This window comes from Protomyctophum bolini, assembly GCF_963924005.1.
Source record: "Protomyctophum bolini genome assembly, chromosome: 20".
Lineage (NCBI taxonomy): Eukaryota > Metazoa > Chordata > Actinopteri > Myctophiformes > Myctophidae > Protomyctophum > Protomyctophum bolini.
This window is the reverse complement of record NC_137881.1, coordinates 19,445,712-19,465,662: the sequence shown is the minus strand read 5'-3', so window position 1 is coordinate 19,465,662 and position 19,951 is coordinate 19,445,712. Positions and strand designations below refer to the sequence as shown.

The window sequence follows — 19,951 nt, the reverse complement described above, 5'->3', positions numbered from 1 at the left end:
GAAAATATGTTTCCAGAACTTTCATTCTTTTTCATCACACTGTCAGAGATGGTATGGTATGGTACTTCACGTCTGCTATACAATTGCAATAACATTTTAACTTGGACCACCGTCCATTTGGTTCCATTTGTACGTCTCAAGAGTTATGGTGGTCTATAACTCTTGTATAGCAGAGTCAAGCAGACGTGAAGACCACAAAACAAGCTCCGATAATGTCCTTAATACTGTTTTGTTGCAAGGAGTTGCAAGGATTTGCGAATAGTTGCTTAATTGGTGTGGTTTGGGCGTTAAAAGGAGGACCTACCTCGGGGATGAGGAAGCCTCCTCGGATCTTGTCCCCCAGCGGCATGGACAGCAGCCACACAATGAGACAGTCCTCGGACACGGCGTCCTTCACCGCCGTGAAGAACTTCTGCAGGTTTTCCTTGTACTCCTCCAGCCTGTTGTTGCCATACCTGCAAGCAAATCATGAAGAATGTGGCAGTGTTGTTGATTTCGTCGACTAACACTATGACGAAAAAATTTAGTCAACGTCTACCTTTTTTCACAGACGAAAATGAAATATAAACAAAATAAAAACGAAGCTATGAGACTATAAAGACTAAATATATTGTCAATTTCGTCAAACAATAAACAAATGACTAAAATGTTAGGGGGGAGAATAGATCCAGTATAGAACTAAAAGACAAGTCATTTTATGTTTGGTCACGCTTGGGTGTTCCACTTCGAAAATAGCATATCTGCCATTTTCAGCATGCAAGCTAGTATAAAACCAGGTATTACGACGCCATCGAGGCCCACCAAAACAACACAAAATCCTATGATATTTAGTTGACTAAAACTAGACTAAAACATTTCAAATGACTAAAATATGACTAATCACACCAAAGACAATAAAATGGGAGAAGAGAAGAGACAAGACAAGATAAGAGACACTACCTGCTAATATCCCAGAGACAGGAGTTGACGAAGATGACGTCAGGTGGCGGGCCGCGGCGGAAGTCTTCCAGGATGCTCAACATGTACGGCGAGTAGATACGGGTCAGGAAGTAGAAGCGCACCAGGTGGTGGTCAGTGCGGAACTGTCGAACCTCCCTGTACGCTGTGCCGTTGTTCATGGGACTCATACGACCACCTTCCACCAGGGTGTCTCCTTCAAAGCACAGCTCTCCCTGAAGAACAAGATCATTATTACACTGTTACATCAGACAAGCCTAAAAATGAATGAATGAATGAATTAATCATTTTTATGGTCCATGGAAGATAGAAGTATCTGGTTATAATCACAATCAATCCATCATTCAATGACTAAATCAATGTGCATTTCTCAAATTGGCATGGGGTCTGGGAACACCAGGAGTCCCAATAGACCCTTACACGTCTGTAACTCTGAGTGTTCAATAGAAAACCAAAAAAAGGACAATACACAAATGGAGTGTATAATTTCCATGTGTGGTGTTTATCACTACCAGCTGTATTTTGTCACGCTAATGAAACACTGAAGGATTATTATCTAATGTCAACTTTGAAGTACAAGATGTAACCCAGGTAAAGTAATGCATCGCTTCTAAAGTAGAAGTAATGCATCTAGTTTCTAAAGTCATTTCTGATACAGACATAGCCAAGTCAAGACGGTCATTAGGCTAATCTGTTTTTCATCATCCTATAATGCTTTTAGCTGAAGCCCAGAGAAGCATTGCTTTACCTTGGCCTTCAAGTGTCTCAGCTCCAGGTAGTCCTCGCTCTGAAGTAGATGGACCAGGTCTTTGTACATGCCACGCTGCACTGAAACACACACACACACACACACACACACCCCTTGTTTGGAAAGTACAGGTCAAGAAAAACTGCTACTGTGAGGATAAAACCAGGAAAAACAATATAAAATGTCCTCCATTTTCAATTCATCGGAACATTTAACTGAAATCAAAGCGTTTGAGAACCATGATAGTAAACAATCCACGCATGGCCTAGCTGCTGCTGGTAGTTTGAAACGCATTTGCCATTTGCACAGTAACGCAAACCAACTATTTCTGCATGCAAAGTTGTAAACACCTTCCCAAACATCAGTTTCTCCATTAACCAAACCATGCGTGAATGAATGTAGCACAAATCCATTTCAATTCGTTTTACTCTCACCTGAGGCCCCAAGAACAACCACGTATTTGTTGTGCAGAAGCTGCCTGGCTTGTGCCCCCGTCACTTTCCTCAACATCATCTTGGCACCGTCGTAGACTACTGTAAACACAAAAACAAACGCGTGAGTTCGACATCAATGGGATTATTAAAAATTAAATTCAGCTAAAAAACAAACAAAAGAACGTTGGTGGGCCGATTAGTGTTTTTGTTTGTTGTTCAGATGTAAAGTGAGTGGCTAAAACACAACCTGCTGATCAGTTGAGAGCAGTTTTTTGAACGTAACGTGCAGAACAGTAGCTCCTTTGGACAGGTTTGGACAGGTGTCGTTGGCCGAAAAATAAAGTGATCAACAAATCAATCGAACAACTGGTGTGGCTCGCTAGATCTGAATTTCGGCAGGCGACACCAACGGAGAATCATTTGAGGGTCTTATTTCTCTCACCCAAAGTTTTATTGACGATAAACTGGCAGCAGACTAGAGAGATGATCGAACTGTTTTACTCTCTAATCAGTCTTCCTTTCGTCAGTGTTGCCAGATTGTGAGAGAAACAAGCGGCCGGCCATGAAAATGCTGCCTGCTGCTATCCACAGGGTTGCCAGGTTGTATCGGAGAAAACAAGCGACACGCACGCACGCACGCACGCACGGCACACACACACACACACACACACACACACACACACACAAACACACACATGCACGCGCGCGCGCACACACACACACACACACACACACACACACACACACACACACACACACACACACACACAAACACACACACACTCACTCACTCTTTTGTTTTTCACTTTTCTTGCTTATTGAGCATATATCTAACTAAATATCTAACTTCCAGTAAAAGTAGACCTATATTACCAAAATAAAAAAATACATTCATTAAACTAGTTGAAGTTCCCCTTGGGGCACACTGCACCACCAGGATAATAGAGTTTGTGATGTTTGGACACAATGTGTAGGAGTAATATTAACATTAGTCAGTCAGTCAGTCAGTCAGTCAGTCAGTGTATCACTCAAAATCCCCATACATTAAGCCCCCATATGATGCCCAGGTCTCGTGACATCACGTGACATCATCAGGGATCAATAGTGATCATAGTAAATGTGACCTGCTGTCACAATTAAGCCCATATGGAGATCTCTGATGTCATCAATATTGGAATATGGATATATGTCAGAACCTGTTCTGACAATCCATATGTTGATCCTTCCCCATCCATCCTTCCTCTTCCATGTCTCCCTTTTGACTGATACCAGCCGGTGAACACTAGAGTAGCTCTCAACAATTATTTTAAGTAGGTATACAGCTCTATTTGTACCGCAAAAATGTGGACAGTTCAGAGTCCACATACTGTAAGTCAAATAGTTAGTTTGTTTCATTTATTGTCCACGTGTGGAAATTTGTCTTCGGTCTCAAACAGTAAAAAACAAACGGTTACAACAACAGCAACAACACTTAACACAATTATTTTCTCATTTTTTTCAAAAAAGTGCAGGACAACAGTGGCAGATACATTGGAAAACAAACAAATCTAGCGAGACATGGTATCATTTAGTGCCTTAATGGCATTTGGTATGAAAGTGTGCAGGGGATATATATTATATATTACTGTTTACTTCATTGGCCCGTTTGACTGTCAAGGGTTCAGCCTCCAGGAAGAATCCCTAAATACAAAGTTAATACACCACTGCACATAAAAACGACTCCAGGGTGTCTAATGAAGTACTGTCTGTCACGTGTCACACATGAAAAAAACTGGAAAAATACAAAAATTGTGGCACTCCCTCTTTAAATAGTCTAGGTAAATCCAATGATAGGTGTGAGAATACTATAGTAACCCATCATTGAATACTCACTGGTTCATAAAGGATTGTTTAAAAGGCCCAAAGGTACTGAGGAAATATATTTCTTTAAAACCAATAATATAGGCGTGCCAAGCCTTTGTCAGGGTGTATTTGACCAGGAGGATATAAAAGATAAGATAATACATTTTTTTTAACTCTGGGTTGCTTTGTTTTGGTTTGTTTTTAGTCTCGCCAGTCGCTATGAGTTGGAATAAAATATGGTTATACGAAACCAACTATTCCAAGAAGTATTTCCTACGCCACATAAAGGCTTTTATTTGGTAGGCCCTAAAATTATGATGCAGGGAATTATTTTGGGTAATTCTGATTCCGGCCTGATGACTACAAACCAGACTATAACATGATGATGTAAGATATGGTATATGGCTTCCAGGCATAGCTGCAAAGTTGAGAGATTCCACAAAATGTCCAGTAGATGGTGTACATTAACCACCAGTGAAAGACAAAGAGACTCGAGAGTAGGAGGATGAGCATGGGAGCATGTCAGAAATACAAACTTAACATGAAGAATATAAATTCTATAATTCTAAATGAATTCCTATTATACAAATATGCATCCTTATTGAGGACAATCTTGAGGCATTAAATGCATATTTAATATATTGTATACAATAATAATGTTAAGAAGCAGTTGAAGTCTGTATAGTCATATGAGATGGAAAATTACCCCAAGAGGTGGCTGTTTGTGGCTACCGTAGAATCAGTACTGCTGTATGAGACATGGACACTTAAATCACAGTATGAAAAGGCCCTTTTGTCTTAAATTGTCTACACAAGAATGTAATGGCCTCCCTCGGGTCACAGACAAGGTCAGAGAGACGAATGAGGCTGGCGGGCACATGCGTCTGTCAGGCACCCTGCACCAGAACTGAACACTGGGCGAGAGCCTAGCCATGGTTCGTACTTCACGTTTCAGCGCTATAGGTGATAGCCATAAAGACACCAGTGGTGGGAAAAGTGCTCCAATAAGTAAAAGTATCAATACCGCAATGTAGAAACACAAAACACCAAAAAAGTCTGGCAATCAAAATGTACTTGAGTAAAAGTATGCAGAATGTCACGTTTCACAAATTATCATTATGGCTAAAATGTATAAACAATTATTATTAAAGTAACACCTTACAATTACACATAAGTGCGGTACTTGAGTAAATGTACTATAGTTACTTTACACCACAGCAAGCCACAATTTGGAGGAGAATATTGTAGACACACTGCAGTTTGACTGCAGAGCTCTGCTAACGACACTGCAGATCTCAAGTGGGCTCATGGTGCGAGACAATGTCTAAACATTGTACTTACGTAAAGAACTTGAGTAAATGTAGGCATGCCTAATATAACTTCCTTTCTGCCAGCGAGCAATAGACTATGCACATAGAATAACTCTTCCTACTTCCAGGCCCCAATACCTATACTAGGTGTTACTGATGATACTAATTAAGGCTCTGTTCCATTTAGTGTACAGTTCTCAAACCTTTTAATTGCAAGGAGTCAGGACCCCATAATAACTCTGAGAGTGTACAAATGGAACCACATTTGGTTCCATTTGCACACTCTCAGAGTTACACAACTGTACGGGATCATTTGAACCCACTCAAGGACACCTTGAGACCCACTGGTGTAGCAGTGTTTCCAGTGAGTCAACATGCGCAATAGCAGCACCCTGACTCTGTTTGACCAGAATGGAACAGAACCTCATGGTCATGACCAAAAGAATACATACAAAAGGATACAGGCGGCCGAAATTAGTTTTCTCCGACAGGTGACTGGCACCCCATCTCCCTTCGAGATAAGGTTCAGTCACGCGAGAGAAACTTGTCACTCGCTGCTTCTTCGCTTGGAAAGGAGCCAGTGGTTCGGGCATCTGGTTAGGAATAGGATGCCTCTCGAGTGTCTCCCTGGAGGTCCTTGATGCACATCGCACTGGGACGAGACCCTGGGGCAGACCAAGGATCAGATGGAGTCATGGAGGGATTATATCTCCAAACTGCAGCCCTTGGAACACCTCGGGATAGTAATGTTGCTCTGGAGAGGGAAGTCTGGAGCTCCATGGTGGAGCTGTTGCCCCTGCGACCAGACTACAGGGTGGACTACAGACTACAGATGGATGGAACAGAGCCTGAATGAGTATCATCGGTAACACCTGTGAAGGTAGTAGGGAAGGGGCCCGGAAGTAGGACGAGTTATTTTGTGTGCATAGCCATATATAGAGCCTATTGAGAGACTCATACGACATAGTCATAGACAGTTTAATACAGTAGGTGGTGGTATGCAGCTAAGCACTGCTTGCAACCCATCATAAAACTTTAAAGAAGAAGGAGAAGAGGGGGCGGCCCCTCGTGCTGAATGTGTCCCACACATGAAGCTGAATGGTGGAGCTGCCTGCCTGTCATACTCGTCATACTGGGAAGGTGTGGCTTGTGTTGCTGTCAGTGGAGAAGGGGGGAGTAGAGAGTAGAGAGAGAGAGAGAGAGAGAGAGATCACATTCTACAAAGTAGTGTGTACAGGAGACAGGAGGACACTGTGATGGATGCTGGGGACATTATGGGGGACAAGCCAGCAACACGGTAAGATGATGTCATTTCTGTTTGACTGTGATGTTTTTGTGTGTATAGTTAGTGGAACACTCAAAGAGGATGTAGAACAACTAGGCAACTACACAACAACAACAAGGCCAGAATTTAAGAAGAAACCATCTCAGATGCAAGGAATTACTTCAGCCATCCAAGCACTGTGTGTGTGTGTGTGTGTGTGTGTGTGTGTGTGTGTGTGTGTGTGTGTGTGTGTGTGTGTGTGTGTGCGTGCGTGCGTGCGTGCGTGCGTGTGGATACAATCTGGAAGCATCCTGGCTTGTGCTGACAGTGAAAACTTTGTAACATTCCAAGTGGCTGAACTTATGAACTCTATCTCCCTCCCCCCTCTCTCTCTCTCTTTCTCTGTCTGTCTGTCTGTCTGTCTGTCTGTCTGTCTGTCTGTGTGTGTCTCTCTCTCTCTCTCTCTCTCTCTCTGTCTCCCTCAAGAGAGTGACCTCTCCCATATCCTCTTCTCCCGCAAAGGAACAACTCCTGGAAAATACTTTTCACACATTGTGTCTTTGCGTGCGTGCGTGCGTGCATGTTCATGTGACCATCAGCAGATTGGGGACATTTCCTGATGGTCTTTCTGTGTCAGGGATGTGACCTGCAGTCATGACCTGTCAAAACACCACACAACACGACAGTTTTGACTTAAGCCCAGAAAGGCTCCGACTATACAGCTACAGGCCACATTAGAGAACAGTCAGTCATGAACAAGAAACAGTTAAATCTCTCTCTCTCTCTCTCTCTCTCTCTCTCTCTCTCTCTCTCTCTCTCTCTCTCTCTCTCTCTCTAATGTTGTGCTGGTTGCACGCTTAAGTACCATATTAGAGCAATGATCACAGACAGAGTTAATGGACATTTGAAGTGTTAAACACTGATTTAGTGGTTCCCAGTCGCCCTGACATGGCCCCAGGGAACCACACATGGCCCCTGGACCCTGGTGTGACTATTCCGATGGCAGACCCCTGACCACTAGTGTTTGTGGCAAGGTTTAGTGCGGATCGGAGAAACGCTGCACATCGCAAGTCTGGATGTTAAGTTTGTGACATCCACCATCGGTCCGTGCACGCTCACCCTATAGGCAATGTTAATATAGGATATTGTCCTTTAGTTTTGTAAATAAAAATATTGCACCGACCGAGATCAGATATGACTAATAGCTTAACTGTAACCCTGGTAGGCTATCTGTCTCATGTAGAGTTTAATTTGAAGGAATTTGATCAAATATGAATTAATATTCTGTTTACTGCATTGCCTATTTCTCACCTCAAAAGTTTTGAAAAACATTCTTCAGTGTAGCTAGCTACTGTTTAGCTGCCTGTGGATTGATTAATTAATTAGTGGATTCAGGTGTGTTCATTGTCTCCATGTAGCTGACACAATACAATCTTTGTTTAGTTTACACGTTTATCACTCAGAGTTAGACCCATAAGGGTCCATTTGGTTCCATTATGTACACTCTCAGCGTTGTAGACCCAGTTGTGAGCTGCTGATTCAGGGTGTTAATAGTGGGATTACTAATTGTTACATAAAGTACAGATTACATCACTTTGTAATCATTATTTTAGCCCTCAGTGTGCATACAATTAAATGAACAGTAGGTGCGTGTGTGCAATGTGCCGCATTGCAAGGGCGTGGGTCAAGGTTTTCTTTTTTTCATTTATCCATCCATCCATCCATTGAATAGGCTTAGTTTAATTCTCATTAGTGAGTGAGTGAGTGAGTGAGTGAGTGAGTTAGGTTTTTTTTGTAATATGGGCTATTTCAATATCAGGGGTGTAAATCAAAATGGTTAGAACAAAAATATTGTGTAATTATACAAAGTCAACAAAACACAACATTTAAAAATGCATTCACAGTTAAAACTGACACACTTTAGTTAGTATAAACGGTTAGTTTAGATTTTTGGACTTAAAGCTGAAGGAAATACTTGTGATTTATATAGTGGTTGCAAAGGTATTAATTGATTAGTTTTAGTTAATTATAATCACCTTGATGGAAATGAAAAACCTTTCATCACTTTAATGGAGGACGTGTGTATGTGTGTAGCCTATGTGTGCGTGTGACCAGCTGTGCGTATGCATGTGCGCGCATGAGGTCGTTGCATGAGGACAGGAAAGGATTCTGCAAAGAGGAAGTGTGAATTCACGATGATTAGGCAACTTTTTCTGTTCCTGTTGCTTTCTCTCTCTCTCTCTAACTCTGTTGCACACTTCATTTTCCATCCATGCAGCTTTTTTCCCCAACAGTTCAACAGTTGCGTATGGATCATTCCCCCCGGACCACTTTATTATCTATTTATACAAGGTTGGTGCAGAGAGAGAGAGAGAGAGAGAGAGAGAGTGAGTGAGAGTGAGAGTGAGAGTGAGAGAGAGAGAGAGAGAGAGAGAGAGAGACGGACGGACAGACACTGAGACACTGATGAGTTATAGTTAACACTTGACATTTCACAGTGTAGATCCCATAGTCCCAATGTGTGCAAATGTTTTGAAATTTATAAATATTTGTTTAAAACGATCATTTAGAAACACAAATCTTTGATGCTGGGGGACCATGTAGCAATGGGCCTCGTGACAAGCCTCATGACAAGTTAAACTAAACACAGACAGACAGACAGACATCTTGTCATGCCATTACATTGAATTGAGAGAGAGAGAGAGAAATCTTCATTTAAAAACTGAATACTAATTTGAATAACACACATTTCAAGTGGTGAACTCGTCACCTACAGTATGGCGCAGAACAATTAAAGTGCATCATCATAACACCAACGTTTTATTAATGAACTCATCAACATTATTGCTCGTTGCCTTGTCTGTATAATCAATCCATACTGTGACTTCTATCAATGAAATGTAAACAGGATGTGCTTCCTGCATTGCCCTCTACTTTATGTTTGTTTTGATTTGTTCTGCTACCTTAAATGGACAGTCTCTGATTCAACAGCTGTCCACAATCAGATTTTCTGTATCCGAGTGGTTCTCAAGCCTTATTTTTTAATATCAAGAATTCCCCGCAAGGTTTCGTTTGGTTCCGTATACACTCCCATGCAGGGCTACAGACGTGCAAGTGCAAGGGTCCATTTAGAACCCCCTCAAGCTCAAGGAACCCTGCGGGTTCCTCTAGAGGGCCCATCCTTCATCCAATCAGGATAGAGATGGGACTTCCTCCAATCATGATCGAGCAGAGGCGGGCCTTGGTGTGCATGCTGTTGGCCTGTTGCTTGTCCCACCACTGTAGTCCATGTGCACATCTTGTTACGGGGGCGGACTGGGTTTTTTCCCCCCAAATCACTAAATGATATAACTCGCGGTTCCGCGGGTTATGGCCCTGGTTGGCGCCAAGGCTGTTAAGGTCGAGGTAAACTTTATTGTCCACAAGGGAAATTTGGCTCTGACTTTCACCCCTGCTTTAGAGGTTGTTTATACCAGTAAGACGCCTAGGGGCGAGAAACGACCTCGCCCATATGTGGAGCGTCTCTTGAGTGTACATGCAGGGTTTGATGAGGTCAGATCAACATATGGAATGTCAGAACAGGTCAGCTCCATATATGGAGATCTAAAGGTGGCAACGGGGGCAGTGTCTTGAATGTACAGGTTGTGATGAGGGCCCAGGTAGGTCCGGGCCTTAATTTTCGTGCCTGTTGAGAACTCTAGTTTTCGCCGGCTGCCGGGCACGGCTGCACAAATAACTTTGGGGCAGGCCCGTCTAGAGTTTAGATGGACAGGTATCAGTCAAAATAGGGAGACAAATCATTAACATGGTGAAACACATCTTGTTGACATCATCGAGATGTGTTTTTAACTGACCTTCGGTCGCAATAAAAGCTGCTCCATGCTGGTTTCACCAGCTGTCCTCCTTTTTTTGAGCGGTGCTTAACCGCTCCATTGACTGGCCGTGCGTATGTCTGTCTGTTTAGAGTACAAACAGCTGCAATACCCGCTGGGTGACCTAAAAGTGGCACTGTTCAGACTGTTCTGCCACAGTAGCCTAAAGGGCCATTGACACTGAGCAGTGAGCACAATAACTATTAACTGCAGCCTGCACCGCTCAGTTAACACAGGTGTGATTTATTCGGTCTCCACACTGTGTCAACCCTTCCATTCGAGTTCAACTTACATGATGCTTTCGAGACACGCTGGAGTTAAACTGTGTGACACAACATGTTTTCCATGTTGAGGTCAAAAGAAATCTCATCTCTTAACACGATGGAGGCCAAAACTCCTCGCAACCCGTAAGATTTAACCCCGTCAAATGGCGGGTTGTAAGGGTTAGCAAATGTTGCCGGTGTGGGTGGTATTTAAATACCCACAGTCAGGAACAGGCGGTCAAAATAAATTTGTGGGCCCCGCAAAATCGTCATTTCCCCTACTGTGCTGTGTACAACACACGTGGAGTCTCTCGATCAGTCTCTCTCTCCCTCAGGATCCCCCCCGTCTCTCTCTTTCACGCTGCCCCTGCTCGTCACTGTGTTACAATAATATATAGCCTACGTATAATGTCTCGTCGCAATATATACACTTTCCCTCTGTCTGTGACTGTGAGCAACTCCTCACAAATAAACGGTCCTCTCTCCTGCACGCCTGCTCAATCTCATTCCGTTTGGGTAATGTAATGGACGTATAAACTACTGAGAGAAATGAGATGAGATGAGATGTACTTTATTATCCCCGCAGGGAAATTGATACGTTACAGCAGCATAATGTAAAAAGGTCAAAATAAACAAACCGTAATCAACCAGACAGACAGAAAACACATCGGACACAAATGAACATAATCACAACAAAACCATAGGTACCACCACCCAATTCGGATGCCATCAATCTATTCAAAGGGAGAAAATCACGTTCAATCAGGGCTTTCAATAGAGTCAGTTTATAATGCAGGGATATTTGTAAAATGTTTTTTTATTTGCTGGAAAAGAAAGCCAATGCATGGTCACGTGACACAAACACCAGTAACATGCAGCATGTTAAAAGCAAATCGAATAGCGAGAAATCACCTACTGGTCTCTCAGTAGCTGACCGATTCCGATATTATACAGAGGACCACAATGGAAACAAGCCTAGGCACAGCGGGTGGGACCACAGACACAGCGGGTGGGACCACAGACACAGCGGGTGGGACTACAGACACAGGACCATAAGCATTGGGGGAGAGATTTCTTGCAAGACCATTTCACCACTTCTCAACCTCGCTTCATATAATTGGTCCTTATAATGATCATGATAAAATAGCACTATTTTTTCCTATACTCAGTCTGTGTCTCATAGGAGGGCTGTGGGCAGTTCAGAAACCCGTCCACCAGTGACATAATCGATGGGGAATCCAAGCTAAATAGAAACTGCAGGCTTTCTAGTCCTGAAAAGTTGCAATGCAAAAATGGAAGCCATCGTTCGCGCGATAATACAAATCTATACTTTTAAATCTTGTTCAAAAAAAATCTGCCTAACAATGATATCACTGGTGGACTGGTGGACAGTCCTCCTATGAGACACAGATCAAGTAGAAAAGAATGGTGGTATTATATCATAAACATTAGTTGAGGACCAATTATATGAAGAGATGTTGAAAAGTGGTCCTTCAACATAGTCTAATGCGGTTGGCAGGAAGGAGAGTCCATACCGCTCTGTGTTCATTCTGGGAGGGAAGGTGAGCCTACGACTAAAAGGTTGCCACACAGAACTAATGGCATAGAACACCAAAGTCCTGACGTCACTCGCTCATCTCCTGGTTCACGGAAGTAATTTCTCTAGTATGGAGAATAACATGGGGTCATCTTAAAATCGTATCATATAAGCATTGTGGTCCAAAAGTAAACAAGCTGTCTCTGCGATATTGTCAGGGAGGTGTCTCTGTATCGTGACAGTCAGACACTCATTATTATACAGTCTGTTTCTAGCGAAAATGTAACTAATTCAGTAGCAGTAACAATAACAATAGTTTTCTCTCAGTCAGTTGATTCTTCATATCCATATGAGTGAAACTGGGCTGGGATGACATGTTTATTTTTCAAACACAGTTCTTATATGAGGCGGTCTAAAATCCCCCTATGGGGATTACAATGCAAATAAAAAGTACATGAACCCGTGGATTTCAAGGATTTGCACCCTCTACCGATATTGACGTCAGACTTCGGTGCTCTATTAAAAACAAATGTTGTGGGAGGGAGTGGCGGACGGAAATTAACTGTGGGTGGTCAGAAATGAACTCTTTGCGGGGGCGGGCGGGATTGGTCAGAAATCCAACCGGAATGGGCAGGATTAAGAAAACACCCACGTTCAGGGCTCTACAATGTACATAAAAAGTCCCAGATATGATGAGAAAGCCTGATTGTTCAAAATTGTGAATTTGTGGGGATATAACTTAAGACCCAAAAAAATACAAAGAAATCATAAATTCATGGTGTAAACGCTTCTATAACCCACTACCTTCCCCTCAGAAAAACTGCAATCATCTCAAACAAGTCTCATCCTCACCCTCACACCTCTCAACCCTCACACAAAAGCCTGAAGCCACTTTCAACTGCACCTAAAACCTACACCAGTGGCTTTAGTTTAGAAAGCAGACAACCTTAACATGAATATATACTCCTGCAAGGACCTAGCTTGTTCGGCCTTGTTTTACACACACACAAACACACCCGCGGCTGCTAATCCGGTCGAAGGACTTTTTGATCCATTAGTGTAAAAGAGATGACATTGATTATACAAAGGCCTTGATGACATTGATTATACAAAGGCCTTGATGACAGCCCACACATGTTTGTGTAATCTGTGTGTGTGTGTGTGTGTGTGTGTGTGTGTGTGTGTGTGTCATCACATCCTTGTGAGTGTATTGCTCTGTGTTCATACATTATTATGGTAAATCTGCTTAACCTGTAAAAAGTACAGGTTACACACACACACACACACACACACACACACACACACACACACACACACACACACACACACACACACACACACACACACACACACACACACACACACACACACACACACACACACACACACACACACACACACACACACACACACACACACACACACACACACACACACACACACACACACACACACACACACACACACACACACACACACACACACACACACACACACACACACACACACACACACACACACACACAGCGGTGGTGGCTCAGGGGTAGAGTGCCTGGATGGGAACCGCAAGGTTGCCAGTTCGAACCCGGGCTCCCCCAGAGTTACTGTCGAAGTGTCCTTGAGCAAGACACTGAACCCCTAATTGCTCCCGATGTGCTAGTTGGTGCCTTGCATGGTTTCCGCTGCCATCGGTGTATGAATGGGTGAATGTAATGCACAATCTATGTAAAGCGCCTTGGATAAAGGCGCTATATAAATGCACCATTTACCATTTACACACACACACACACACACACACACACACACACACACACACACACACTCTCTCACTCCCAATTCAGATCAAACTTCAAAGGAGCTTTATAGAATACTTGTTTTTGAGTGGCGCACTTTGTAAAACAATTAGCCTATATTCCCCTCAAGTGAGTTGGAACATTACAAGCATATTTGTCCAAGCCAAAAGTCAAAACAACACAGATAATGTTGTTTTTCTCCATTCTTTTTGTGTTTATACTGCAAGAAGTTTCTCCACAACATGTTCATGTCAATGGCCTAGTGGTGGAAGAAGTGGTCGCGGTGCGCCGATAATCTAAACATTTGCTTTAACTACAACGTTTTCAATGAATTGGATTGGAGTAAAAAGTGCATTATATTTCTATGTGAGGTGTAGTGGAGTAGAAATATATGAAGTATTGAAAAATGGACCTAGGCCTACTCAAAAAAGTATAAAAGTACAGTTATTGAGTAAAAGTTACTTCCAGCACATAGCTCATGCATGATAGCATGCAGAACTGTAGTGAGAATGTTTATACAGTACACATTCACTGAGATGCACACAGACTTCCTGGAAGTGGATAACCTTTTGTACCGCTTCTTATCTAGTTGTAGCAGAAATAGTTCAATTAAAGGGCAAATAATCTGGCACTGTTATGTTAAAATAAGACTTGAATAGCTGTATATTGTGATGTCAGTGCTTTTGAGAATGACCATTTTTTTGCGGTTGGACTTCAGCACAGAAGCATTGCTAAAGATTGGTATAATGATATATTCACCAACAAAACAATACCAACTAACTTCGGGTTACTTCAGTAATCTCAGTTGTATAAGTGACTCGAAGAAGAGAGTCATATGGGTCCGAGCCACTTGGTGGCGCTGGAGCACAGAACAAAACAAACTCACAAGCAAATTTATTGGGTCGTGGAGCTGTCACTCAGCGCGATGCCCCCGGTCCCACCCTCAGGTATAAAACCGGTGGGCGTGATCGCTCGAGTCATTCCTCAACCATTTTTCTGCCGCATGCCAAAGCAGACGGGCAGTTCTTCTTAAAACTCCCGTAAGATCACCCCGGCTGACAGGACCGCTCCACGGTCCCCCCTTTCCAGAAGACACAGACACACGAGACGACAATGTGTGTCCCTCTCGTAAGGGAGAATGAGAAGGTTAGCCAGGTTACTGACCTGGTACTAAGAGAAGGCCCCTCCTCGGCCGGGACATGAACTCTCGGCAGATGCCACTACTGTATGTCACTGGGATATACCCACAAACAGGAAGAAGGAAAAACCAAATACACCATGCTGCAGACTTCCTGTTGTTCTCCACAATCATCATTTTAAATCTTGGACTGTCGGAAATGCAAATTCACTGTAATGTGTGTAAATATACACCAGATTGTTTGCTGGCAAAACAAAGTTCATCATCTGTTGCAGTCCATTTTAAGTCATAGGCCTATCGCCTGTGCTTCATTATGAGAACACAGACCGTATCCAATACAACTTTGACATTTTTACTTTGGTTGCACTGGTGGGTCTAACATTTTCATTTGTGCACAGTCACAATGGTTGACTATGGATGTATAACCTCACATGAGGATTCCTAAATTAGGTTACATTTCATTTTCCCCACAACTTCAGTGATCCTCTTTTTATTATGATTGATTGGTTATTATTGATTAGTTAGTATAATGCTTTGTGTTGTTCATCAGCTGCTGGTGTAAAGACACATGGTTGTGTTTGAAGGTTGTTTTTTAAATATATGTGTGTGTGTGTGTGTGTGTGTGTGTGTGTGTGTGTGTGTGCGTGTGTGTGTGCGTGTGCGCGCGATAAAGCGATGGTCATCTCCACTCCTACGGCCAATTCATGCTTTGAACGACAAGTGTATAGACCATAGCAGCTTCCCACTCACAGGTGAATCATATCATAATTCATCGTTATTCATATTGAGCTGCTGGTGTAATCACACATACTGTATGTACCTCCTATGCCCATCTTTGTGTGTTTGTGTGTATCACATAGTGATGATTTGATTGACTGAGCACGGAATGTGATGTATGATGATTTATGATCACTTCGCAGTGTGATATATTTTATTTTATTTCCAACTTTTTTGCAGCCATGTTAACTATATCTCCATTGTGGTCAGTGGTTCTCAAAGTGGGGTCTGGGGTCTGACTAGGCTGACAGCATTTTTCCAGAACACTTTCCCACTGACTTTCTGATGGACTCCTGCAGGCCACAGTTTCTCAACATTATGGTCCAGGGACCTCCAAGAGTGTACAAAATGGATCCTTACAGGTCTGTAACTCGTACGAATGGACCTGCACGCTTTCAGAGTTAAATTGAACGATGACTTCTGACACCTATTTTCAACCTTCATATAATTCGCCCTCACTATGCTCATGATAAAATGTTACAATTTACTTCTACTCAGTCTGTGTCTCAGGATGGCTGTGGACATTTCAGAAAACCATGTGCCACGTGGCAGTTTTTTTATACATTTTTTTCAAACATTTTTGATTTTGATGTTTATTAACTTGAGAACAATTGCTTCTATTATAGCATGGTAACTTTCCAGAAATTGAAAGCATGCCTGGCTGTCCACAACCCTCCTCCGAGACAGAGACTGAGTAGACAAAAATGGTACCATATTATAATGAGCATTATTAGTGAGGACCAATTATATGAAAATGGAGCAAGTAGGCCCTTAATTACCACGAGGATTTTGCTCTGTAGAAATTGGAAAAAAATGTCATCAAAAGGGGGGTGCGTGGCCATTTCAAATTCGGGGTCCTTGAAATGAAAAACGTTGAGAATCACTGTTGCAGGCCATTCCACACACCCTGTAGCCTTTCTGCTGCGTACGCCACACCAGGCAGGACGTAGTTTTCATGCACAAAGAGTGACCGCTCCTTGAAGTACCCCAGTACTTGGTACGCGGCATCCGGACATTCCGGGGTATTCGTGTTCACCCACTGTACGAACTGGGGGTTGTTCTTCTTGAGCGAGATAATGAGCCAGACGATCTGTTTGGAGACGAACTTGGCGGCCATCCTTGTCTTCTCCAAACCCTGTTGGGCGAGCGGGCGAAGGACGCGCACACATTCCGCGCAGAAGTACGGAAGGTTTGTCCGCAGCCACACGAATCCCTGCCTGGAGTAGACCGCCACCGAGCTCTGGAGGAACCTGGCCGTGTCGGAGGCCTCGTAGGAGCCGTGGAGCTGGACGTCGCGGGCGACGAAAGCGACGGCCGCCAACGCCAGCAGGCCCACGAGCAGTCTGGTCCAGGGGAATTCCTGACTGTTCGTTCTCCCATGCTGAGTTCGCCGCTTAAGCCTGATATACTTGGAAGGATCGCGGATGTCTCTGTAGCCCTTCATCTTCTCCTGGTTGGTCTTCTGGAAGGTTCTCGATCGGGGTTGTGAAGATGTCTCGTGTGACTGAGGCACTCCGAGACTTAAGTAGAGTAGACAAAGAATGCATGGATGTTACCCCACATTTTGCCCAAATATAGAGATTTTGCCAACATGACGTCAGTCTTGGTCAATTTATGGAGTTTCAAGCAGGCACGCTTGAAACCAAAATAGAGAGAGAGTCAGCGAGACAGAGAGACGCATTGTGAGATTGTAGATTGTCTATTTTCACCCCTTTTGTGCGACGAAGTAAAGCATGAATTCGTCATTTAGAAAAACACAAGTTGAAATATGAAGATACAAGGTTTAGGTTTCTGCCTGACAGCAACGATGCAACATTAAATCATCATCATCATACAATGTGACTGAGACTGTTGTCAAATCAATATCAATCAATCAATTTCTCTCCCGCTCCACAGTGTCTTCAAGAAGTCCAGCCCTAACGACAAGGTATGTAACCATTTGTTTTTAATTTACCAATTGAAGATAGGTTGAAAATTGTTTGATCACTCCTGTTGATCACTCTTGTTGATTACTCCTGTTGTGCACTCCTGTTGACCACTCCTGTTGATCACTCCTGTTGTGCACTCCTGTTGATCACTCCTGTTGACCACTCCTGTTGATCACTACTGTTGATCACTCCTGTTGATCACTCCTGTTGATCACTCCTGATGACCACTCTGTCCTGTTGACCACTCTGTCCTGTTGATCACTCCTGTTGACCACTCCTGTTGATCACTCCTTTTAACCACTCCTGATGATCACTCCTGTTGACCACTCCTGATGATGACAGATTGTAGAGCTGCTATTTTAGCAACTCCTGAATTGAACTATGTCAAAACTGAAAAATGTATATAGTTCACATTCACTAATGAAAGCGCACAGGCAAAATATCTAATATAATTATGTTTACTTATTGATTAAATAACATTGCTGTGATTTCACATAAGTGTTGTAACAGTGTGCCACCTAGTGGATGAATGTTGTCTCCATTATTGTTCCTTTAAACTCGTAAACTGGTGGTTTGTCCACACTATGGTGTGTGGCAGAATGATGCATTGTGAGCATGTAGCTGTAGATGTTACAGTAGGCCTAAGGTCATTGTGAGCATGTACAGTAGTTGTAGATGTTACAGTAGGCCTGAGGTCATTTCCTCTCATTAATTTGACTGCTCTCTTTTTCTTCTTAAGCTTAATTTACACTCAGTCGTGTGATGGTGTATCTTGCTAAAGAAAAATAACAGATAATACAAGTCAATAACACCATCAACTATGGAGTATAAATTTGCCTTTAAGTTAATTTTACTTTAACTGTCTCTCCTTCAACTATGTCTCTGTCACTCCTTTTTTGTTCATTCCTCTCTCTCTCTCTCTCTCTCTGTTTATCTCTCCTTCGCGCTCTCTCGGTTTCTTCTCGCTCTGTTTCTCTTTCTTTCTCTCTCTTTCTCTCTGTCCCTCTGTTTCTCTCTCTCTCCTTTCGTCCAACATGGAGGTGGTAGATGATACTCAGTGTAACGTTCGTCCACCAGCAAGGGTTGTCTACAAGAAGGGTGTGCACAGGCTGGGGGTTAGTGTGTGTGCGTGTGTGTCGCGCGCGTGTGCATGCATGCGTGTGCGCGCATGCATGTGTGTGTATACTTTTAGGTTGTCTGTTTTCCTCCCCCACTAGCTGTGCTGTGGCTTCCCCCACAGCTCACGCCAGTGGCAGCAGGGCTGTACTCTTGCTCTGTGTTCACACTGTTGTTGTTAAGAGAGGACGATCGGCACAATCAATTCTTACCTTTTTCTGTATTGTATAGAAAAGGAAAGTAGGCCTAAATAATCCTGTTATACTAAGATGTATGATGTATAGTGGTTCTACAAGCAAGCATCAGTGCAGGCGGTTTCAGAGTTACTTCTCTGAAAAAAAGAGTTACAAGGTCCTATAACTTAATTGTGGAAAGAAATGTACTGTTACTTGTGCTTAAGTAAAGCATGTACTCTTGTCTATGAATACTTAATTTAAACATAATTTAAAATAAAGTACTTTTTTTTTACTCTTACTTGAGTAACATTTTGACTGAGCTACTTTTACTTAGTAACTAGTGGAGTACATTTGACCAGGTCATATATGTACTCTTACTCAAGTACTGCATGGGGTCGAGTACCCAGCTGTCCACCTCTGGACATCACAGGCAAATATTGTACTTTTTACTCCGCTACAATTACTGTATTTGACAGATATTAGTTATAGTTACCTTGCAGATTGATATTATAGTCTTGTGGGACAGCATGCACTCCCTGGAAATGTACTGTACTTCAAATCAGAAGGAAAATATGTGTACAAACTATTGCACATACCATTTATATATTTACATGTATTGTATGTGTTTGTGACAGTTGACAGTCTATCTGGGGAAAAGGGACTTTGTCGACCATTTAGACCATGTTGATCCTGTTGGTGAGTGCAACACGCGCACGCGCACACACACACACACACACACACACACACACACACACACACACACACACACACACACACACACACATACACTCCTGTT

At 42.8% G+C, this 19,951-nt stretch overlaps 1 protein-coding gene across 3 annotated transcripts in view; it reads left to right on the top strand.

Moving 5' to 3' along the window:
* Positions 1 to 6,486: 6,486 nt before the first annotated feature.
* Positions 6,487 to 19,951, top strand: part of arrb2b (arrestin, beta 2b) — a 22,640-nt gene continuing 9,175 nt past the window's right edge. For all 3 annotated transcript variants that reach the window (XR_013966072.1, XM_080792785.1, XM_080792784.1), the window contains exons 1-3: positions 6,487 to 6,588; positions 17,832 to 17,862; positions 19,791 to 19,851. Coding sequence is in view for 2 of the 3 variants with exons in the window: in XM_080792785.1 (XP_080648911.1) it covers positions 6,548 to 6,588; positions 17,832 to 17,862; positions 19,791 to 19,851 (133 nt within the window). In the remaining variant the exon portion in view is untranslated. The remainder of the gene's footprint in view (positions 6,589 to 17,831; positions 17,863 to 19,790; positions 19,852 to 19,951) is intronic.